The following is a 25,235-nucleotide window of genomic DNA, read 5'->3' on the forward strand; positions in this document are numbered from 1 at the left end:
ACATTTTGGACTCTCTGTCCCCTTACACTCCCAGTCATAACCTCAGATCTTCAAATGAAGGTCTACTTATAATTTCAATATCCAATCTGAAAAGAATTGGTGAAGTGGCCTTTTGCTGTTACACACCTAAAATTTAAAATACTCTCCCAATAGAAATTCACCAGGCTAATACTGCAGGACATTAAAAATAATGATAAAAACACATTTTAAACTGTCTATTTCATAGCTACATTTTAGTTGAAACCCTATTAGTCTATATGGAAACTGGATTATCATTTTTCTCTGGGATGTGCAGTTCCATACTAATCTGTACTATTCTCTGCTGTCTTCTCCGTTTCTCCTGTGGTGATGATGTGCTCCACCACCTCCTGATCAACATACCACACTGCCTCGTGTTTATGGATTGAATGGCGGGTATCCCAGATGACCACATGGCCATCATCATCAAAATCTTCATGTGAAGCATGTAAACCATGAGGACTGATTGAGGTACAATGTTAGCTAGAATGCCCAGTGGCGGCCATGCAGTATTTTGGCCTTGGATCCCCTGCAGATTTTTCTCTTTAGCTTAACTGGAAATTTTTTTTTTTTTCTGTCCACTTGGCTATTCAACATTAACTTTTTCTTTGTTACATACTGTATATTATTGCCTAATCTTATTTAAATTAACTTCCTTCTTATTTCATCTTGTAAAGCAGTTTGAGCTACATTGTTTATATGAAAATGTGCTATATAAATAAATGTAGATGTTGTATCCAAAAGGTTGTTTCTCCATGAAAACTGTTTGCCACATTCAGAACACCCATATGGCTTCTCTCCTGTGTGAATTTTAATGTGCATCAGAAGAGTGTTTCTGTGCCAGATTTGTTTACCACATTCAGAACAACAATTCAGCTTCTCTCTGGTTTAATTCTTCCAAATTTTCTTGGTGTACTTACTATCAAAACAGGAGTGAACTTAACTGTTTAGTAAGGACAGTCTCATTGTACTTCTCAACTTCTCACTCTCGTAAGTTTCCCACAAGGACTTAATGTACAACCTGCATTGTTCCTACTAAGGTTTCTTTTTGAAGGTCATAAGGAGGTATTGTAATTTGTTAAGATGGGCCTGAAAGTTTTTCTTTATCAGTCCTGTTCATCCTAGGCATTCCTTCCGTTTTTTTTTTTTTATTTTTGGCCCACATTTCTTTTGTCATATCTCAGACTGCATTTCTTGGTAGTTTGTTTCTTTCTTGCTGCTCCATTCTTAGGAGTGAGTAGTCACTAGGGACTAATACTTCTGTTATCCAGGATTTCTTACATTTGGTTTTCCAGCCTCTGTTTTCAGTCAGTAACTATTGCTGTGCTACAAGTGACCTGCACCTCTTCATATTCCATTGTCCGAGTTGTGGTCCCAGTGTCTTTCCGGTGCTGCTAAGTTGTACTTCTTGCAGCGTTTCAGCGAATGAGCCTGGCCACTTTGTGGTGTTGTACAGCGTATAGTCCTTCAGCAATCAGTACCTCACACCAAGCAACGAGATGTGACTGTTTCTAGTTCTTTGTGGCAGAAGTGACAATTATGTTTTTGTTTTTTTTTACTTTTGATCTGAACCATTTTATGTCCAAGACACTGTTTTGTGCAATGATGAGGCATACATAAATCTTTTGGTCTTAGTTTGCCCCTCATAAGCAGTGCATGAGTAAGTTATTTTTCCACATAAGGCTGTTGGAGGGGGGCAGTGTATTTACTACTTTACTTGTAGTTTCCTCATTTAGATCTTTTTTGTTTTCATCAAACTTTTTTAATTCTTTCTTCTGCTGCTTACAATTGTACTGTGTTTATCTGTGGGAAAGGTGTAGGATTTTCTGTCATTTTTTTCTCTCCTGTGTGAATTCTTTGGTGGTTCTTAAGATGGCTTCTCTGTGAAAACGTTTTGCTACATTCAGAACAGCAATATCTCTTCTGTCCTGTGTGAATAATTTTGTGGCGCTGAAAAATGCTTCTATCTGAAAACTGTTTACCACATTCAGAACAGTCATACGGCTTCTCCCCTGTGTGGATTCTTTGGTGGCGCTGAAGATTGCTTCTATCTGAAAACTGTTTACCACATTCAGAACAGCAAAACAACTTCTCTCCTGTGTGGATTCTTTGATGCCTTTGAAGATTACATCTTATTGAAAACTGTTTGCCACATTCAGAACAGCAGTGAAGTTTGATTCCTGTATAAAGTTTAAAAGATAAAAAAAAATTTAGTTTTTAACCCATCGCTTTTATACTGACATTAACTTACAACACTAAATAAATACTGGTTTAATTTATGAACAAACTTTGATAAGCATAAGCAATCATAAGATTTAAATAGCAAGTGATTTGAGACTCAACTTGTTCATTACTTTCATTTGTATTTCAACTACTCATCACTGACCACAATTATTGGAGCCAAGAAGTTAAAATAGTAAAATAAATAAATCACATGTGACAGGCACAATCAACAAGACTATTGTTGATTTTCTTAACCACATTACAGAACGGCATCATCATTTTGTCATCATATTCTTAAAATAAAAATGGATTTTAAAATGACACTGATGGATTTTATTTCTTCAGCTAAAAACAGGGGCCTCCAACAACAACAACATTTATTTATATAGCACATTTTCATACAAAAAAATTGTAGCTCAAAGTGTTTTACATAATGAAGAATAGAAAAATAAGACACAGTAAGAAAAATAAACCAAGTCAACATTAATTAACATAGAATAAGAGTAAGGTCCAATGGCCAGGGTGGACAGGGAAAAAAAAAAAAACTCCAGACGGCTGGAGAAAAAAAATAAAATCTGTAGGCATTCCAGACCATTAGACTGCCCAGTCTCCTCTGGGCATTCTACCTAACATAAATGAAACAGTCCTCTTTGGATATAAGGTTCTCATGGAAGTACTTGATGATGATGGTCACGTAGACTTCTAGCTTTTAAACCAACCATCATTGTTGGAGCATCATGATGCTTTGAGTAGGTAGTACTCCAGAAAAGCAGCATCATTTTGTGAGAGTTTTGGTAAATTAATAAACTTAAAAAACACATCAATCACTCCGAAGATGGGAGTTCAGCAGAGGGGAAAGTTTAAGAAAAAAAATAAAGTAAACCTTTTAAATTTCCAAGCAGTAGTTCATGATATTATCTATATATCTGTACTATCACTATATTTTTGCTTCACCTGAGACATGGAGGCTAACAAATCTCATCTGTGCAGCCTAAGAGCTAACAACTCACTCAGTTTAGCACGAGAGAGATAGCAACGAGTGCACATGAAATGAATTCTCAACTCTGCACAAGATGGTCATTTACCTTCTCTCTGTTTAGCGTCATATTGGGATTGTGGACTAGATCAGAAAAACACGGGGGAATTTAAAAGATTATTCAGACGCTTCTCAAGATTGTCAATATCACTGTATGCCGAGTGAGAATATTTGGAGACATTAGCAATGGTCAGGCCTTGAATATACTTTTTAATAGCCAGTCAAACACAAGGTGGAACTCAGTCTTTGTTTAGTGTTATAAATTCAAGTTTAGCAGAGGTTTGTTTAATGAAATCCACATGAAAATGCTGATGAGGGGAGAAATAGCTGAAGCATAATGTAGCATTGGTCAGACAACGAGGACAAGAATACAAACATATCAATCGAGTTTAGGTTCATAATAAACCTGGCAAGCATCTGTGAAGAGGGAGGAAAATGCTGATCAATCAGGGAAGGCGATTCATCGAGCAGGGAGTTAATAAATGCATTTGCACCAACACTGAATTCAGACAATGAAAGGACAGGATAACTATAAAGTGTTATTCTATGGATGTGGTATAGACTGCAACACAGGTGAGTTTTCTTTAACAAATCCCCATCAACACAAAACAAAACTTGCCTCTGAAACATCTCCAGAATCAAGAGCCTTCAGCGGTACAACATAGTGAACTCGGCCCAAAGCTCCATGTTATTGTACTAGTGGCTGAGAAGGACACTGCCACACACTAACATGTGGAGGCAGCTCGAATGTCTAACCAAAAGAAATGAATCTTGAAAACAGGTTTTATCAGCCAAGCTAAAAGGTAATAAATCAGCAACACCTGAGTGCTCACAAGAAGAGTAGATACTGAGATTAGACAGGAGAGAAGAAAACAAAGAACAGCAATAAAGGAGACCTGTAAATTAAATACACTACAAGGTGCCAAACAAGTTAACCCAGTAGCCCTACCAGCAGTCATGTATAATGTAGACAGTAACTCCAGAATCCCACCCCTAAACCGTATATGCAAAAAACTAAACCGAGGACTCTCAAATAAAAACACGGGAAAAAATCAACAGGTTCTGCTTATGAGTGGGCAAACATGGAGAGAGCTCAGTCAACAATCCCATCCTAACCCCAACATTCACAATACAAGAGTCAATGAGGTGAAAATATGAAAAACACATCTGAAGATAAATATGACATGCAACAAAATATTAAACAATTGTAGGTTGAGAGTATGTGGAGCATGAAAGGCTCGTGTCCTGACACCTCACAACCGGCAATGACTCTCTAATCACATGTGTATGTACACACACGAAATACACACATGAAAAAAACAGGAAGTATCCATTATGAATCAATATTCAGGAAAATGTCTAAGCAGTACTGGTATATCATACATAAAACAGTCAAACGGCCAAACACCAGTGACATGAAGGAGTCAAAGGCATTGAGCGCCTGTTGAGGGTCAGTGAAATGCCGCTACACACCTGTGAAGGAAGTCTGAAGCTTTGCCAGACAAATCAGGAAAGCAGAAAGATCAATTTGTGGAGCCTTTTTGATCACCAGAGAAAAGGTCTTGTGGGGTTGGTGTGGTGTTGACTGAATAATTGGGAGTAAAAGTAGACCTTCCATCCTTCAAAAGTTACATTTGAATTTCTGTGTGCATCTTTCAGAACAGTAACTCAGTCAGAACTGGACGTAGACATGTCACTTTGCCTGGTATGTATTGTGTGTGCCCGGCCTGAAATTAGAAATGGTTGAAAACCAAAAAGCCATTACTTCATCAAAAAGCCAAACATTTTCCCACTCCTATTATATGGAACTCCAATAATTCTGATTTTGCCTCTCCTTGATCCATCTTATTGTCTGTAAAGTTTCTTATGGAGAGATTGGGTCTCAGCATAAAAGGAATGTATTCTCTCTCTGTCCTGCTGCTCCACTTGAGTACAGACCTGAATAAAAACTGACAGGAGTTTCTGCTTTTCATTTCTAATTTCTACAATATCACTAAGAAGGTCAGATAACCTCCTCTCTTCTGATGCATTCAAAGTCACACTTAGAATTCCATTTTGCTCCGATATAAGGGTCATCAGTTGATTAACAGTGGAAACTGCTCCAGAGTTATCAGCTGCCATACCAGCCTCAATCAAAATCCTCTGGGCTTTCTTCACTGGCCTTGAATGCAAAGAACAAGGGTGCGTCTTCCAATCTGAACAATTCAAATGTCACACCAAAAACAACAAATGGTATGTTGATGCTCTGCTGAGACATTTTAAGGTTAATTTGTAAAAACAGTAAATTGCAGGATAGTGTCATGGAGTAGTCTTACAACACAGCCATTATTCAGTTGAGCATCATGTGGACTCCTAAATGCAAAATGTATACAAAAATCGCTCATTTAAATCACTAAAGCAATACAGAAGAATGAACAAAGTGAAATATTAATGCACTGACTCACAGGAGCACCAGTAATCTAGGGAAAAAAAAATTATAAGATGAAGAAATCCGGGATCAGAGCCATTAATCATATTAGTCTGCTCTGGATGAGCAGTGGCAGGTGAAACCAGGACTGGTCAGCTTTATCACACACGGTCTCACTTATACAGACCTTTATAATATTCATGGACGTGCACTATGCTAATTGAAATTAAATGTGTTGCATTTTACTGTGTATTAAAATTTAATATGAGTTCAGGTATGCAAAAGAAGTATTAAATTACTCATTCTGTGGGTTTTGATTAATAAATTTCAGGCGTCTGTCACCTCTTTGATTAACTTCATGCACATCAGATGTTCCTGCTAAAATTACAAGAAAGGCTTTATTCCTCAACTTAACAGTTTCCCTTACTACTGCTATCCTCCAAAGACTGCTAGGGCTGTCATCATGACAAGCGCCAACATGCTCCTGTCTAGAGCTCCTTACAGTAGCCTTTACTCTGGAGTTCTTGACTCCGGCAGTGTAAGAATAGGAACAGAAAACAGTGAGAAAGGAATTCAGGAATCAAGAAGGAATAAATACTTCATGAAAGACGCAGTTGTGAATAGGTGTTTTGGTGAAGACGACAGATAATGAGTCGACAGATCTAACCCTAGAAAAAGCCACGTACAACTGACCGTGGCTGATGACTGGTTGTTAGAATTATTGTGAAAAGTAAACAGCATGTGGGCATGAGGAAGGCCATGCTTCTGAAATTTGACTACGTAAATATAAACAACAACAACCCCAAAAAGATGCTGTTATAGAATGTCTCTAAGTAATTCCCACAGCTTAATCCAAAAGACTTGTACTATAATATCAGATCTGTGCTCTGGTCTTTGGGTATCCGACAGTACATGTACAATTTCCGGCCAAGCAGAATTATATGTGAAAGTGATAAATAAATCAGGCTTTCCGAATTTACGTACTATGGCCATGGCATCCTGATAGTTTTGTTGCATGTATCTTGGACTTCCTGTAAATGTGGATAATCATTTTGCCTACACGTACATTGTTATTGACAGCATTTTCTTGCAGCGTGTCCGAAAGTCCTTTGTATTGTTCCATGCGCAGATCTTGTTGATGTAATCTGAGATAGTTGAGATGCGCGCCCTCTGTTTTAACATACGCATCTACGAAGTATTGTTGAAATAGTTTCCCGCTGGAGTGCAATATACTAAATTTATTCCTCATTGCTAATCTCTACGCGTAAAATTGGCATTGAGTAATCCTTATTCACTTTGCAGTCGGGAACATGTTTTAAATCTTTTCTGCCAGCCAATGTCTCCATAAGGGAGTAAAAGTGGGTAAACCATAGGATCGGAATTCATTTTGAGCGTGGAAATCTGTTTACAGGAGTTGCCTATGGGATAGATGCAAATCGATTTCATGCATGTGTTTGTATGATTTAGCAAAGGGGTTGATGGTTCTGAGCATGGAATGGTAAATTTTCGCCTAATGCAGAGTTTGCTTTATTTTGTAAGCATACTTCAGAAGCTTGTCGAGAAATGCCATGTCGGCTGTGTGGGGGCGGGACTGGATTTGAAGAGAAGCCGCTGACAGCTTGGGAAAGGGTTTGGAAGTAGACAAATAGGAATCGAGAAATGCTGTGACAGCTGCGTGTTGGCGGGACCGGTTTTGCAGTGGAAGCAGGACGAACCAGAAGAGAAATATATATATATAAGAAATATTGTAAATAGTAAAACAGCAAAGATACTAAGGGAGAAGAAAATAATCAGGGGATACCAAAACTATGAGCCAAAGGGAGACCTGAAAGTCAAACTGAAAGAAAGCAAGAAAGCACATAATTCTTAAACAAAGAAATCAGAAAAGAAAACAATCTGTTTGAAAAAGCACAAACACACTTCTTCTGCAATTGCAAATACTCCAGAAATGCCCAAGCCAACCTTAACACAATCACCAAAATGATGTCATATTAATCACATGATTATTATGGAGCAAATCTTTACTAAGCACAACTTGATACTCATGACAATCAATTAATAACATTAACATTCTAACACACCAAGACTTCTCAAGTGTGTATGTAAAAAAGTCCAATGAAAATCTAAACTCCACCTTTCAATATCTTTCTCTTTCCATCAGCTGAAATACAGAACTAGCTGAGCAACCTGAAGATTTTCCATCAAATGATAGACAAGTCAAAGCCAGAGAAATGAAAACTAAAACAATACTAAAGTAAAGCACAAAAAGGCATGATACAACAGAAACGGAGATGAAGCAATACATAAAGTGAAGAGCTAAGGCAACAACAAAGTCTTTAAATTTTCTCTCAGGTGACTGCAGCTCTATTAGAACAATTTGGACGATAACAGGCCATTCAGCCAGGTAAAGATCTCTGTGTAAAAACCATCTTAATGTTTGTGTAAAATTTACCAAAATCTGGTTGTCAACTGTGTCTCCACGTTCTTGTACATATTACAACACAAACATTCCAAATACAAGACTGTTAGCTAAAGATGCACAGAGATGGACACTCGGTTGGATTAAGCAGCTCTGAGAACGTGTTGCTTAAAATCTTCAATAGAATTTAAATTGCTTTACAGATGTAAGAAAACGTTTGTGTACCCTTTGAAATCTCCTGAATTTTTGCCCAAATTCCTCCTGAGAATGTGATCTGATCTTCAACTTCACAACAATCAGTGACAAACAATCAACCTGAACTCATAACACACAAACAACTGGACTGTCAATGCTGAACACGTCATTAAACCTTTACAGTCCCATCTAGTCAGGTGTTCAAGCAATGAGAGGAGACTGGAGATGTGGCTTAGAGGCAATCAGAGAAATAAAAGGAAAGAAATGTGGGTTCTTGCAAAGACGTGTCTTCTCGATAAGAATCAGCTCATGAACATACAGATTAAGAACAAATATAACAGACAAGAGGAGACCATTCATCAGACCATCAAGCTTGTTAGTTTAGCTAACAGCTAAGCTGTCCCAAATTCACATCAATATAACTCAAAGTATTGTCAAGAGGAGATAAAGCGAGAGGAGAATAAGGCTGGGAAATTATGACACAGGGTGAAAAAAATAAAGCTGGGAGAGCAAATACAGGTATTTAAAAGAACATCTTAGTTGATTTAATGATTTCAATATTTTTCAATTACTACTTGCCTTTTCATTCTGATTATGTAATTCCAAGTTGTTTATATTGTTTTGTTTATTAATTACCCAAATATCTTTGTATTTGGGGGGTGAGACCATAAGAGGTGAGGTTACACCAATATCACTCCTTAAGGACCACCCACAGCATATATATTTGATATCAGGGAGGTGGTCCTTCAGCTGTTTACTGACATTTGATGAGTGGTTTATTATAACTATTTAAGCCAACAATCCATTTTGGGCCTGTGAATGCTGAAGCCTCCTGTTGAGTTTGGAGTCAGGCTGCCTGGGTTGAGACCCATCTATAGATAGGCTAGTGAGGGTCCTAAGGCCTCATTTATAAAGCATGCATACACATAAAACTGGACTCGAAACATGTGTATGCAACCTCCCATACAAACGCCAAGATTTACAAACGAAACTTGATAGGGGAACAAACGTATTTACTGTAACTCTGACCCATACATACACAACATTTCAGAGAAACTGGACTGACGACACCCTCGATCAAGGAGGAAAAGGCAGCCAAACCAGCTAAATGATGACTCAAGAATAATTCAATTTATCAAGCTGTTATTATAATGTGCGTTGATATGACAAACATGACACCTCAAAAATTAGAGCTATGATGTACAAACTGTATTTTAGTTCCCTTAAAGAGAGCCAATGATACGTATTTGCACTGAAGAAATTCTACTTTGTCACCACTTTATACCTGCTAGTTGATGTCACTTCTCAGAGAACTGGCCGACACCTCAACAGTATCTCAGCCAAGCTTCACTCCATTATTCCTGCTGTGCTGGAAGCCATTTACTGACTGCTGATGCACTACATCTCATTGTTGTACAGTGAGGGTGTACACTAGACCTGTGCAATATATCGAGTGGCATGATATAAACAATATTTTTTAATGCATCGTTTGAAAACAAACCTATCGCGATATATTATGTAATATGTTTTATTAAACACTACAAGTGTGTAGTGCGTTATTTCTGCTAATTGGAGCACATCCTAAACGCAGTCATTGCGATTAAACCCCGCCTCCTGCTTATCTTAAACAGTAACAACAATGGCTGAGACGGAGGCAGAAACGAGTACGGCTATCAGCGATGATTTAGTGCCAAAAAAAGGTACAAATGTGACCTCCGTTGTTTGGAAATGGTTTGGCTTTAGACGAAATGATACAGAACAAAAGACTGTTATATGTAAATTTTGTAAGAGAGAAGTAGGAAAAAAGAGCGGCAACACCTCGAACCTTTTCAATCATTTGAAAACAAAGCACATTACGAAGTACGAAGAATATATTAAGCTTCGTGAGAACTCTGCTCAAAATGCAACGAAACACACCCCTGCCGCAAAACAAATCACGCTGGCAGCAACATTCTCTCGCTGCATACTGTATGAAAAAACAAGCCCCAAATGGAAGGAAATAACAGCTGCAGTAACATACCACATTGCAAAAGATATGGTCCCTGTTGCCACTGTCGAAAAACATTGATTTCAGAAACTACTGAGAACGATTGATCCCAAATTGTAATTCCCAGTCGGAAATACTTTGCCGAAGAAGCCCTGCCCAAATTATACGAGGTAAAGGAGAAAATTCTGAATCAGTTTCAGAACGTTCGCCACTTCTCCACCACATCCGATCTGTGGACCAGTCGTACCATGCAACCATACATGAGCCTAACGGTTCATTTTATTGAAAACTGGGAGATAAGAGTTTGTCTTCAGACAGGATTTGCACCAGATGACCATACCGGAGAAACAATTGCGCTGGGGCTCAAAGATGCGCTTAAATCTTGGAAATTAGACGACACGCAACAAGCGTGCATTACCAGGATAACGCTGCAAATGTGATTAAAGCTATTGATCTGAACAAATGGAAGAGAATGCAGTGCTTTGGTCACCGGCTGAATCTGGCGATTGGTATGGCATGTGTGTGCGTGCTAGTAATGTGTCAATCATGAATAAAACGGTTCTTTGAGCCGATTCCCGTTTTTTGGAACCAATGTCTGTGTAGTGTTTGTAGCAAAACACTAAGTGCAAACATCTAATCATGGGTCAAAACACTGCTAAATTTGGCTGAATTATAAAAGGCTAGAGTGGGAAAATGAAGAGGCGTTTGGGAGCCGAAAGAGCCGATTCTTAGTGAGCTGGGCAAAATGATCCGGCTCACTAAAAAGAGCCAAAATGCCCATCACTAGTGCATGCGTGTATGAGAAATGTTTGAAAATAAATAACACGTAATAAATATAAAAAAATTTGTAATAATAAATGTAAAGTGTGTGTGTGCACGTATGACAAATATGTTAAATTAAATAATAAATATGCTAAGAAACAGTAAACAAACGTAAATACAGGTAGTCCCCACCGGTCATCCGACCTACGACATACGAACGAGGCCGCAGCTGCGACGCATGCGCCTCAGTAACTGCCGCTCCGTCATCTTCTGCATGGGAGGCTGGAGGGGGACGATATCGCTGCTCGCGCAGTGTAGCGTCACCTCGGGTGGCTCCCGGTGGCAAGCTGTTTCACTGCCCGCCTACCACACATGGCTGCCTGTTCATTCTAGGTGGGCGGCTGGTAATGCTGCAAGCGGTGACCCGGTTGTGGCTGGACGGAGGCCATTTAGGGTGAACGGGGCGGCGCGGGGTAGCATTGTAGTGTGCCTCGGATGGCTGCATGTTGAATGGGGGCGGTGGTGCAGCGGACATTGCAGGCAGCATACTGTAGTGGAGGAGACTGTGAGGTGGGCTGGTGAACCGCCCCTCGCTGCCCCCATTCATTCTCAATAGTAAGCCTGCTTGTACTTTTACGCACATAGCAGGAAGTTGTCTCTTGCCAGTACAGGGTGGCCCAGATCTAATTATGCAGATCCAGATCGTTTGGATGACTTTGATTTATGTGAGGACGATAGCAGTTCGGCGCGAAGACGATTCTTCATGTCGCCAGTTCGCACACTTCTCTATGGTCCGGGATTTTTCGAGTGATTTTCTATGTAATAAACTGAATAAGTTATAGCGTAATGAAAATTACATAATTAGATCTGGACCACCCTATACATCAGACGTGTTTACGTCTGGTGCCTTCCTGCTGTAATAACGTGCACAGTGCTGTGCAGAAGAGCTCATCTTAATCTTTTGTCTTCACCCTTCAAGAATGTCTCTGAAACACAAATCTGATGCAAGTGCTGGTGATACAGTACAGAAGAGAAAAAACATCACCATTGAAAATAAATTAGAAATAATAGAAAGGTCAGAAAGAGGTGAAACTCCATCATTCATTGGCAGAGCACTTGGTTACAGTCGGTCAACAATAGCATTTATTAAAATAATGTACCTGTTCCGACTTACATACAAATTCAACTTAAGTACAAACCTACAGTCCCTATCTCATACGTAACCCGGGGACTGCCTGTAATAGTGTGTATGAGAAATATTATTAATTAATAATAACAAATAATTAATAAGACTGTAATTTGTGTTTGGTTTTAGAAAGAAGCATGAGAGATCCCCGCAGTGAACGGGCAATTGGTGTATGCAAAAGAATTGTTGCATGTTTTTCCTTCAGCTGGAAAAAAAGAAGGGATTTGACCACAACACAGAAAGAACTCAATCTGCCTTCCCATCAGCTCATAACAGAATCCCCTACAAGATGGGGGTCAAGGGCAGCAATGATACAGAGAGTGTTGGAACAAGAGAGGGCCATCACCCAAGTTCTCTCATCTGACAAGAAAACCAGACATCTGGCACTTACATGGCAGGACATAGATGTACTAGAGTCAACTGATAAAGCTATTCGACCCCTCCTGGAATTTACAGATGCACTCTCAGCTCAGTCCTATGTTACAGTCTCCTATGTTAAGCCAGTGCTACACCTTTTTCAAACAAGCATCTTGGCTCACCAACCAGAAGACACCGAGCTCACTATGTCAATTAAGACCAAAATTCTTGATTATCTGAGAGAGAAATTTGATGACCCTGCCACCCAGCAACTACTAGACATTGCTTCTTTTTTGGATCCACGTTTCAAAAGATCATACATTCCTGAGGAAAAGTATGAAGAGGTCAAACAAAGAGTTGTGTCTGAAGTGGAGACTCTTCAACATGATGAGACAAGTGCCCAGCCTGACTTAGCTGGGAAACTTTCAGAAGCAGCTGAAGCATCACCACCACCAGCCAAAAAAGAAGCAAAGCCTTGGTAGCTTCTTTAAGAGGCCAACATCTTTATCAACATTGTCTGACAGAGATAAAATTGAAGCTGAACTTTCTACCTACCTACAAGCAGCTGAAATTGACACGGAGACAAACCCATTTGCATGGTGGAAAGAGCATGAACCAATCTTTCCAACTGTCGCCTTGCAAAAAAATCTCTGCATACAGGCCACTAGTTCACCGTCAGAAAGGGCATTTAGCACAGGTGGCAACATAGTGAACTGCCACAGAGCATCTTTAAGGCCAGAGGCAGTTGACAGACTTGTCTTTCTTGCACAAAATGTGTGAAATTGTGTTACCTGAATGCATGTTCTTGCCACGCTTTATTTGTTTACAAAACATAGCTTAAAAAGAGCATATTGAAACATTATTATTTTTTTTAGGCAAACCTAGGTAAAGTAGATTAAGCATTAACTCCTACATCTCCTAATATTCAGACAACTGGCTTTCTTGCATAAATGTTTAGATGTGTTTCTTGCATTAAATTAGTATATTTTGGTTTATGCCTATGATGTAAAGTTGTAAGTTTGCAATTACATGTAAATAACTAAAGAGCAATATAAATGTGTGGCTTCTTTTTAAAGTAATAATAGATAGGAAAAAAATATCGTTGCATATCGTATATTGACTTTTGGTCCAAAAATATCGCAATTTGAATTTTGAGCCATATCGCCCAGCCCTAATGTACACACATAACATGTTTTTCCCAGCACAAAAAGTCAATCTGCAGCTTTGTCCAACTCTCCTAATAGAACTGGAACACTTTACCGCACTCATATTGCAAAAAGAGCACCTAGCAAGATTGAAGCTGATTTTGTTAACCGTAACCAGTGACAATCCATTAATACACAAGTCAACCAAGATATGGCTGACAAATGTCACATCTCCATGGCCTCACTCAAACCACAATTAATTTATTTTGAGAAAAAGTAGCTTTGACAGATGTGATGTTGCTTTACATGGTCAAATATGTGTTGGTGAAGTAACCTGCTGAACTCTCAGTGTTTCATATGACCTGACCTATTCATTATAACAGCAATCATGTCATTACATGCGCCAGGTGACAGTGCCTACCCAATCAAACAGCGATGCCATACCCCTTTCCTGAACTCCAGAGCACAGAGGAGAGGAACTGTAACTACATGTATGATCTTTCACTCTCAGATGATGAGCAAAGACAGATATTCTTGAATGCAGGTGGTGGGGTCTCGATGGTTGAGGAGAAAGAGGCTGATCTACCAGTCCATTAAGTTCTGCAGCATCATCATTGCATATAGAGGTAACAGATTAACAGGCTCCATATGTGAATGTTTTCAGTGTGGCAGTTAAAGGAGTGTTCACATATACATATTTAAAAAGTGACTATGATTTACAAAAAGTAAATTTTGTAGTAAAAGGCATACATCCAGTTTATAAACCTTATATTTTTTTCTGGACGTACACATTTTCCACGTCCCAAGAGCCAGTTTCTGTAGCCGAGGATCAGACCGCCAAGGTCCCCGCCTTCGGCCACCACCCAACTCACATTGCACCCAACCTCCATGGCCCCTCCCATAGGTGGTGAGCCCATGGGGAGGAGGACCCACGTTACCTCTTCGGGCTGTGCCCGGCCGAGCCCCATGGGTGCAGGCCCGCCACCAGGCGCCGCCATCGAGCCCCACCTCCAGGCCTGGCTCCAGGGGGGGCCCCGGTGACCCGCGTCCGGGCAAGGGAAAACGTTGTCCACAGTTTTTATTTTTCATTGGAGGTTTATTGAACCGCTCTTTGTCTCATCCCTCACCCAGGACCAGTTTGCCTTGGGTGGCCCTACCAGGGGCATAAAGCCCCGGACAACATAGCTCCTAGGATCATTGGGACAGGCAAACCCCTCCACCACGATAAGGTGACGGTTCAAGGAGGAGGGAGTTTGCCCGACCGGTCTACATGTGTTTTGTGGACTTGGAAAAGGCATTCGACCGTGTCCCTCGGGAATCCTGTGGGGTGCTCGGGAGTATGGGGTACCGGACCCCTGATAAGAGCTGTTCGGTCTCTGTACAACCGGTGTCAGAGCTTGGTCCGCATTGCCGGCAGTAAGTCGAGCCCGTTTCCAGTGAGAGTTGGACTCCGCCAGGGCTGCCCTTTGTCACCGATTCTGTTCATAACTTTTATGGACAGAATTTCTAGGCGCAGCCAGGGTGTTGAAGGGGTCCGGTTTGGTGGACTCAGGATTGGGTCACTGCTTTTGCAGATGATGTTGTCCTGTTTGCTTCATCAGGCCGTGATCTTCAGCTCTCTCTGGATCGGTTCGCAGCTGAGTGTGAAGCGGCTGGGATGGGAATCAGCACCTCCAAATCCGAGAGCATGGTCCTCAGCCGGAAAAGGGTGGAGTGCCCTCTCAGGGTTGGGGAGAGATCCTGCCCCAAGTGGAGGAGTTCAAGTATCTCGGGGTCTTGTTCACGAGTGAGGGAAGAATGGAGTGTGAGATCGACAGGCGGATCGGTGCGGCATCCGCAGTGATGCGGGCTCTGCATCGGTCTGTCGTGGTGAAAAAGGAGCTGAGCCGTAAGGCAAAGCTCTCAATTTACCGGTCGATCTACCTTCCTACCCTCACCTATGGTCATGAGCTATGGGTAGTGACCGAAAGAACGAGATCGCGAATACAAGCGGCTGAAATGAGTTTCCTCCGCAGGGTGTCTGGGCTTTCCCTTAAAGATAGGGTGAGAAGCTCAGTCATCCGGGAGGGGCTCAGAGTAGAGCCGCTGCTCCTCCACATAGAGAGGAGTCAGATGAGGTGGCTCGGGCATCTGATCAGGATGCCTCCTGGACGCCTCCCTGGTGAGGTGTTCCGGCACGCCCAACGGAGGCGGCCCGGGAAGACCCAGGACACGCTGGAGGGACTATGTCTCCCGGCTGGCTTGGGAACGCCTTGGGATTCTCCCGGAAGAGCTGGAAGAAGTGGCCGGGGAGAGGGAAGTCTGGGCCTCTCTGCTTAAGCTGCTGCCCCCGCGACCCGACCTCGGATAAGCGGAAGAGAATGGATGGATGGATGGACACATTTTCCTGTTTTTTGTTTTTGTTTCTTTTTTTGTGTGTGCACATATATTCATGCTAATTCCATGCAAAGTTTTAGAAATGTCACCCCTGGTCTGGTGTGTGAATGCCTGAATCTCCATGTCACCATGTGTGTGTCCTCATTTCACAGTGGTTTGGAAGTAAAAGATCACTGCACACCATTGTTATAACCTCATGGTAGAATCACAGTTTAGGGCTTTTTTGCTTCTGCAGGACCAGGACAGGATGCCATCATCAATGTAGCACTGAATTAAAAATTGTTATAAAGAAATCTGATAGGAGATGTCATGATAGTGAAAGATTGAGAGAAGTTAGGGAATGAAAAAGACAATCAACTGAAACAAAAGAAGTAGTCAACAAGAGAAAGGCTAAACCAGAAGAAAGCTGGTGTTCCAGACCGGCCAATCAGAAGAGCTTAGGATTCATTGACTTTACCTTAAGTCAGCTGATTATTTAAGGAATCCCCGAGACATCAAGGAACTAAAAAGTTTCAATATTATGAACAGACAAGAAATTGAACCCTGAGTAGCAGCTGCAGGAAAAGTTTGGTTAAAGTCACTGCAGCTAAAGGAGGATCAGAAAGTTTCTAAAGACAGGGGGTCACAAACTGGACTGTTCCCATGTTTAAATAATGTATTCAGGAATGACAAGGGTCTCATTGTTTGTTATTAGTTTAAAACTACTTTGATTGTCTGTTTTATGGACTTAATTGAAGATCAGACCAAAGAATTAGGAGGAATTATTGCAGAAATAAAAGGAATTCCAAAGAGTTCACAAACTTTCTTTTTACCAAAGATAGGCTTAGAGTGTTTGCATAATGTTACAAACAATAACTAAAGAAATGCAGACTCCTAAACCCTGTAAAATGTTGTGAAATTGCTGTGTTTAATATAGTTTGAACGTTCATCTAAGTTTCATTAAAAAAAAAAGCAGAAGACAGCACTTTCAGGCCCATAACCCTGACCCTAAATTGTAAACTGATTGTTATTTTTCACTTACTTGTTTTAGATGACGTCTTAGGTGGTGGCTGAACTTCCTCAGTTCTAGGAGATGACATTCTTTCAGTCGTCTTTCTGTCAGACTGTAATGATTCATGTTTTACATTGATAGAAGACTCCAAAGATGAAGAGTGTCTGCTATGAGAAGAGACTAACCGGGTCACTGCTCTATCTTGATCTCCATAATGAAGATCCTTTTCTTTGACACTCTCCATACCTCTATAGTTTTGTATCTCAGTGCTGACACACTCCTCTTCATCCTCCTCTTTAATATTCATTGACCCCAGTTCACAGTCCTCTTCCTTAATGTCCAGAACCTCCTGTTTGGGGTGGACACTCTCCCACTCACAGTCCTCCTTAACATTTATGGTCCTCTCCTCCATGATTTTCAGGTCAGCCTCACATGTCTCCTCTTTCACATCCATTTAAATGTTACAGTAAATGGCAGAGTTTTATCTCTCTGGGGAAAAAAAAAAAAAAAACAGGAATCAATTCCATTAAAACTGCATCATTCAGATTTAAAGACATTTGATTTTCATTACATCCGGTTAGTTAAAGCTGATGTCAAGTCAGACAGTTAATAGCAAGACAGTAACTCATCACTTTTCCTGTCACATTAGGTGTAAAATGTGTTTGGAAATGAAAGGAGGGTCCAACGGGCTAGAAGAAGGAGGAGGCCATCTTGCACAGTTGTGTGTCAACAGTATTCACTACTTTGATTGAACATTCAATACTGTTAGGGTCTGAGAATTGATTTATCAGTTAATGTCAAGATAGGTTTATACAAGTTAGGCCTCAGGATTATGTTAAAAAACAGGGGCATATGAAGGAGGAACTTAAAATCGTTGGTCAACCTCTCTAATGTGACATTGCCCCAAGCTAACAAAATCCAAAACCATTATTTAAATCATAACCTTCATTTACATAATCTTAGTGAGATGGAGGCAGTTGGCGGTGTGTCCCTGTCGAGATGGCCGCCTAATGTGAGACACCCAATGTCTGACTTCAACTAGCCTGCGACTCGCTAAGATAAATTTAAACAGGTTTGATTTTGTTTTTAGTCTTAGGGGAAGACTGTGTGTGCAGGAGAGCTGACAACCAGTGAATGTTTCCATGAAGTAGAAGGCATAGAGTTAAGTGAAAAGGAATAAGAAACTGCAGGTTTTGAACCTAACAATAAGAGATGCTCCTCTTTCTGTTGTTTCATGTTTCAGATAACAAAACAAAAGGGGAAAAAAAAATAGAATAAAGGGTGAAGATTGCTACAGAAGAGCGACGGCTGTTAACCCTTTGTACACCACAGGCGCCATCAGCAGCATGCTATTGGCTGTTAGAAACAGGGCTGAGCACGACTCTGCTGAATGGTCGGCACACAATCGCTAAATGTGACAATTGTTTAAATTAACGTGGTCAGGTGATGAGATCATCGACTGTGCTTAGCAAATCTGACATGATCCAGGACAAAAATGTTCTTCAAAACTGTCATTTTCAACAACTTTGAAACAAATTTCAAGTTTATCAGCTTCATCTTGTTTAAGTACACTCTACACACAACAAATATTTTAGTACTTAACACAGTAATAAACTCCTATTAAACAGCAGCACCTCCCAGTATTGTGAGATTGGCATGTTGGAGGCCTTGTGTGCCTCAGTCTTTCTTAAAGTTCCACCATGACAGAACAGTTTGCTATGGGTAACCCTAAAAAGGGGAGGGGTGGGGGGGATTTCAGAGTAAAAAGTAGATTATTGGCCTTCATGAATATTCTAATTAAATAAAAGTGGGTCTTGGCCAGTCCTGACAGTGGTGTTCATCTAAGAGTGGCACATGGGGTGACCAACACAGCCTGGTTGGGTCTGTATGATAAAGTCACATATATAAGTAGCCAAATGGACCTTAACTTCCACTTCACCATCGTGGTCCAGTGCAAAACAAACACAAATAGAATTTATTGGGGTACAGAAAGAAAACCTTTACAGGGCAGGAGCCAGCTATATGGATTGTGGACTATCTTACAGGCAGACCTCAGTATGTGCGTCTTGGGAACTGCAGGTCTGACATTGTGGTTACAACACAGGAGTGCCGCAGGGGACTGTACTTTCTCCGGTCCTGTTCAGCCTGTATACATCGGACTTCCAATACAACTCTGAGTCCTGCCACGTGCAAAAGTTCGCTGACGACACTGCTATCGTGGACTGCATCAGAAGTGGGCAGGAGGAGGAGTATAGGAACCTAATCAAAGACTTTGTTAAATGGTGTGACTCAAACCACCTACACCTGAACACCATCAAAACTAAGGAGCTGGTGGTGGATTTTAGGAGGCCCAGGCCCCTCAGGGACCCCGTGATCATCAGAGGTGACTGTGTGCAGAGGGTGCAGACCTATAAATATCTGGGAGTAAAGCTGGATGATAAATTGGACTGGACTGCCAATACTGATGCTCTGTGCAAGAGAGGACAGAGATGACTATACTTCCTTAGAAGGCTGGCGTCTTTCAACATCTGTAATAAGATGCTGCAGATGTTCTATCAGACGGTTGTGGCGAGTGCCCTCTTCTACGCGGTGGTGTGCTGGGGAGGCAGCATAAAAGACAGCATAAAGATGGAGCAGCGCACGGAAGCACAGAGCAGCGGCTTCTCCCACAGGCACGTAGCCCTTCGCCGAGCAAGTTCAACTGAAGTAAAGCTGGCAGCTGACCAGGAGAAATAACCGGTAGTGAGAAATTAAAGTCAATCGCTCAGCAGGTGGTGAAAACTTAAAGCAAACAGTCTCTCAGTGATTCAGCTGAATGCGGAAAGCGCCAAAGCACCAAAGTTACTACAAAAAAATGAAGATGACATCAACACTAAATGCAAGTTCTATCTGCTCTCTGCCCATTGAGGGCACATTTATATGTCCTGCAGCATGTACAGTTCAGGTTTTCCGGCCGACAGTGCAGACAGCTTCACCTGTCAAAAGTGTTTAGTTAATTTAGAGTTGGTTGGGAAAATACGCGAATTGGAGAACCACGTTAGGAATATGATAGCAATTAGGAAAACCGAAAATTGGATCGACTCATTTGTTTAGACAATTCGGCTACTTCTGATTCAGCTTCAGTCTCTCCAGGTCCCACTGTTGTCAGTGTGCGGCCAAAGTCAGCAGCACCAATTCAGCCACAGGGCGACTGGGTAACGGTAAGCCAGGGGTCTAAGAAGCCAAAATTTATTCCCCCGGCACCCAGGTCACCAATTCAGACCCAGAACAGATTCTCAGCACTCCGCAGCGCACCTGTGGAAACTGAGAAGAAAGTGTTCATAATTGGCAATTCCATAGTGCGGTACGTTGAATTCCAAACTGTGTTAAACCAGCAGTTAATGTTAAATGCCACGCAGGGGCCAAGATTTCTGGCATAGAGGCCGCATTAGACCATGTTGCGACGATGAAGTATCTACCTTATTGCTGCATGTCGGCACTAATGATATTTATTTACAGCAATCTGAGGTATTAAAGAGGAACTTCATCTCTCTATGCACCAAAGCTAAAAGAAAATGTCGGAATTTAATTGTATCTGGTCCCTTACCAAGATTATATAGAGGGGATGTGATTTATAGCAGATTGCATTCCCTTCACTGCTGGCTAGAAACCTGGTGTGCAAATAAAAGCATAGCATTTGTGAACAATTGGGATGATTTTTGGGAAAGGCCTGGATTTTTCAGAAGAGATGGTCTTCATCCTAACTGGAGGGATCTTATGTATTATCCCAAAATATGGCAGCAAAACTGCCTGGTTGACTGATTAGAGCACCATCCAGGCCGCAGTCATGTGATCTTAAATCACAGGCTGTTGTTTATCCCACCTGTTATTTTCCTGAAGCTGTTACCCATAATCCCTGTTGTGGGGCATCCAGTAAATTTAGTCTTGATACAAACCTTAAATTAATTGATAACCAAAAAATAAGGTGTATAATTAGACCAAGGGATAAAACCAGACCCTCCACCAGGGGCATCTGTAATAGAAATTTAATTCAAATTAAAACAAAAATATATCAGCAGTTCAGAAAGAACCATGCAGTTTTAAATGCTGCTTATTGAACATTCGCTCTCTTGGCACTAAAGCTGTTTTGGTAAATGATATCATATTAAGTACAAAATCTGATCTGTGTCTTCTTACTGAAACCTGGCTTAGTAAATGTGACACTGTTCCCTAGCTGGCGTCACCAGATGGATACTGTTCCTTCATAAGTCTAGAGATTCTGGTCGAGGAGGAGGCCTTGGAATAATTCATTGTAACAAAATGCAAATCACTCCTAAAAATTTAGGCAACTTTACATCCTTTGAGGCATTCATTTTAAATATTAAAACAGATTCCAACACAATTATAGTGCTAGTCTACAGACCACCAGGGCCATATTCATTGTTCATGACTGAATTTAGCAACCTTCTGTCTGATTTGGCTATAAATTATGATCACGTAGTTCTGATGGGGGATTTTAATGTACACATTGATGTGGAAACTGACATTTTTAGCAAATGTTTTACTTATTTGTTAAATTCAGTAGGATTTTGTCAGATTGTCAAAGGTCCAACTCATAATCATAACCACACATTAGATTTAATTATAACTTACAAAGTTGAAATTCAAAATTTAAATATTACTCCATTAAATGAAGTTATTTCCGATCACTTAATTACATTTGATTTAGTCTGCCCTTGCCAACACACTCACAGATTAAAACATAGACAGTGCAACATCTAGATTGTAATTCTGCTTCAAAATTTATAGATACCTTGAGTAAGTCGAATGTAATTGCGGAAAACCATTTAGATCAGTTAACATCACATTATAATGTGACTTTGAGAGATGCGCTGGACACAGTGACTCTCCTTAAAATAAAAGTGATCAAAGCAAATAGAAACTCTCCCTGGTTTAATGAAAACACTCAAGCTCTTAAATTAGAGTGTTGAAAAATGGAGCGCAGATGGAGAACAACAAAGCTACATGTCTTTCAAATTGCATGGACAGAGAGTGTTAATAAATATAAAAAAGCCCTCTTTAAAGCTCGCTCAGAATACTATTCTACAATAATAGATAGCAATAATAAAAATCCTCGGGTACTATTTAGAACAGTGGCTAAATTAACAAATGGAAATTCAAATCAACAGTGGAAAATAACAGATATTAGAAGTACAGACTTTATGAACTTCAATGAGAAAATTACAAATATAAGATCCCAGATCTCTGCATCACAGTACAAACCAAATACTAGCTTAGCAGACCCTGCCTCACATTGCATTCAGCACTTTAATAATTTTAATCCTGTAACTGAGCAGGAAGTCTTAACTTTAATTTCTAAAATGAAGCCCACTACTTGTTCCCTAGATCCAGTGCCAACAAAACTAGTAAAAAGTGCAATGGATGTTCTTGCAGTGCCTATTCTAATCATTATCAATGGTTCATTATTGCATGCCACAGTACCTGATGAACTAAAAGTGTCAGTCATTAAACCATTACTTAAAAACTCAGACCTAGACCCACGCATACTAAATAATTATAGGCCTATTTAAAATTTACCCTCTCTTTCTAAAATACTAGAAAAAGTAGTCATCAATTAGCTTCAGTCACACCTTATGCATTACAATTTATTTGAGAAATTACAGTCTGGTTTCCGCACTGGCCATAGTACAGAAATGGCACTAACACGGGTTGTAAATGACATTCTGATATCATCTGATGAAGGAAACGCCACTGTAATTATGTTTTTGGACTTAAGTGCAGCGTTTGACACCACTGACCATTCTATTTTACTGCACAGGCTAGAAAATGATGTTAGTCTTACAGGCGCTGTGCTCGCTTGGTTTAGTTCTTATTTATCAAATCGATTCCAATATGTATAGAAATGTGCTGACAGTACTCCATCATTATACACAGAAGTTCAATATGGAGGGGGTTAAACGTTAACATTATACAAAGTTATTGTCTGTTAAACCTGCATTTTTATCACTCTTTAATATTGTTTTTTTTTTTTTTAATCACCATGCTGCTGCTGGAGTATGTGAATTTCCCCTTGGGATTAATAAATTACCTAAATCCACAACCACACCAAGACAAGTTAGATTTGCCAGGCCACTAAACCTGAGCATCTTTAGATAAGTGGAGAAAATAAGAATAAAAGAGCAGACATGGAAACTGCATAGAGACTTAAAAACAGGCTGAGATTCAAATTCATTCTGACAGAACTGTGAGGCAGTAACACAAAACACAAATCTCTATTAACTTCTCTAATACTCACTAACAGACATTACTGGATTGGCTTTAACACTGAAACATGGGAGTTTATCATATTTCATACAGGTTAACTGGGGAAAAAAGACACACTTTTAAGTGTCTATTCAAGCAATGCATGTAAATGTCGGCATTGGGTTAAGCAGCTTTGAGGCCGTGTGTGTAAATACAGATACTGTTGTTCTCAGCTCGTATTCTCGAAGACTCTTCTCCATGGTCATGGACTCCAGTTCGTTTTTCACTTTTACTAATCGGACTCCTCGCTATTCTTTTAATGGTCGGCCGGTCACCACCTCAGCGACTGTTTTTGAACTGGACACCGCGAGGGGACAAAAGAGAAACAAAGGCAGAAAAATCAAAGCGCCGTACGTGTGGAATGGCCGTCTCCTCGATGTCTGCGATTCGAGAAGGAATCGACAAAAGGAACACAAGGAGAGGAATGAACAGGCGCCAGCGGGGTGACTGGGTGGTACAAATTAAAATTTGGGAGTCAGTCACATTAAGTGAACCGCAGATACCAATAAACAGAAACAGCACGCGGGTGACTACAGGAAGATTCACTCGAGCAAAGTTCGGCGGGGGGCTAACGAACGCGCCGCGCGGCGATTCCACACATCCACAAAATGCATTCCCAAAATACAGAGCACTTACTGTCTGCCTCTCCCGACGGGATTGTTTCTGAACTCGTTCACTCAGCAACACTCTTCAGTCCGTAGTGTTTCACAAAGCGAGACAGTAGCAGCGTGGCTACAGTAGCTGTCGCGTTGGATGATGTCATCCTGCGGCCGACAATGGATCACGTGAGGGACTGTCGATACGATACGTCAGCGCGTCCGCCATATTGCGAGTGGCAACAGTCCCATTTAAACTGATACAGGTTGACGAAAAAACAACGTTTAAAAACAATATCGTTTATATACAGATTTTGGCGAATCGATTAAATGCAATTATTTATATCCATTTATACACTAATAATGACATTAAATAATTTCTCCCATATAAGTAACATTTCTCGAACTGCCTTCTTCCATCTCTGAAACATTTGTAGACTTTGTCCTGTTGTTACCCAACACAGTACTAAAGTATTTGTTAATGCCAATACTCCAATAATCACCTCACATATAGATTACTGTAATGCTATTCTATCTGACATCCCACAAAAATGTATCCATTGCTTACAACTTCTTCAAAATTCTGCTGCCAGGATAATAACCTGCTGTTCTAAATCCACTGAACATATTACCCCGATTCTCTCTCAACTTCACTGGCTCCCTGTTAACTACAGAATACAATACTAAACACTGCTCTTAACATTTAAAGCTCTCCATGACCTCTCTGATCTCCTCCAGACTTACACTCCCGCTCGCTCATTCAGATCCTGTAATTTGAGAGTATTCAGTCTGGCAATATGGTGTCGCCTTAGTTTGTTGAAGACAGACACAACTAAAGACATGAGCATAAAAAGATGGTTGTCAATTTCGAACTGTTTCCTGAATGTGCTCTTTGAGAAAAAAACACATCTGAACCAGTCTCAGCCCGATCAAACTGATTGATCAGATCCACTGACAGCTTGCCCTAATGTCGACTGTCAGGTAACACGCTCAGCTACTTTGACCACCTTGACTGGACCCTCAGAAGGAATCATCAGACCTCCTTTGTTTTTTAATGTGAGCGAGTGGTAGCTTTGATCATATGATGCCGGTACAGCATCTGTTACCAAACTAGCAGAGCACACATCACAGGACAGCTTTCTCAAAATCTCGTCTAAGGGCTACCTGACATCCCACTGCTTCCTGAGGTGGATTTCTTTGGGAAACTTTCAAAGTTTGAGAAAAGTTAACAGCT

At 40.6% G+C, this 25,235-nt stretch overlaps 1 protein-coding gene across 1 annotated transcript; it reads right to left on the minus strand.

The window, feature by feature from the left end:
• Window positions 1-680: 680 nt before the first annotated feature.
• On the minus strand, window positions 681-24,146 carry LOC120533547 (zinc finger protein 566-like). Its single transcript, XM_039760481.1, has 3 exons — window positions 24,042-24,146; window positions 17,133-17,591; window positions 681-2,198 (listed from the first exon to the last, which is right to left on the minus strand). The coding sequence occupies exons 2-3, from the start codon at window positions 17,554-17,556 to the stop codon at window positions 1,801-1,803; spliced, it is 822 nt and encodes a 273-aa protein (XP_039616415.1). The 5' UTR covers window positions 17,557-17,591; window positions 24,042-24,146; the 3' UTR covers window positions 681-1,800.
• Between the last annotated feature and the right edge of the window lie 1,089 nt (window positions 24,147-25,235).

The sequence above is a fragment of the Polypterus senegalus genome, chromosome 8 (assembly GCF_016835505.1).
Source record: "Polypterus senegalus isolate Bchr_013 chromosome 8, ASM1683550v1, whole genome shotgun sequence".
NCBI lineage: Eukaryota > Metazoa > Chordata > Cladistia > Polypteriformes > Polypteridae > Polypterus > Polypterus senegalus.

Bases quoted from the DNA above. Each gene is read 5' to 3' on its own strand.
- LOC120533547 (XM_039760481.1), bottom strand. From the start codon at position 17,556: ATGGATGTGAAAGAGGAGACATGTGAGGCTGACCTGAAAATCATGGAG. The intron at 2,199-17,132 runs GTAAGTGAAAAA...AACTTTATACAG, and splicing joins TAAGACGTCATCTAAAACAA to GAATCAAACTTCACTGCTGT.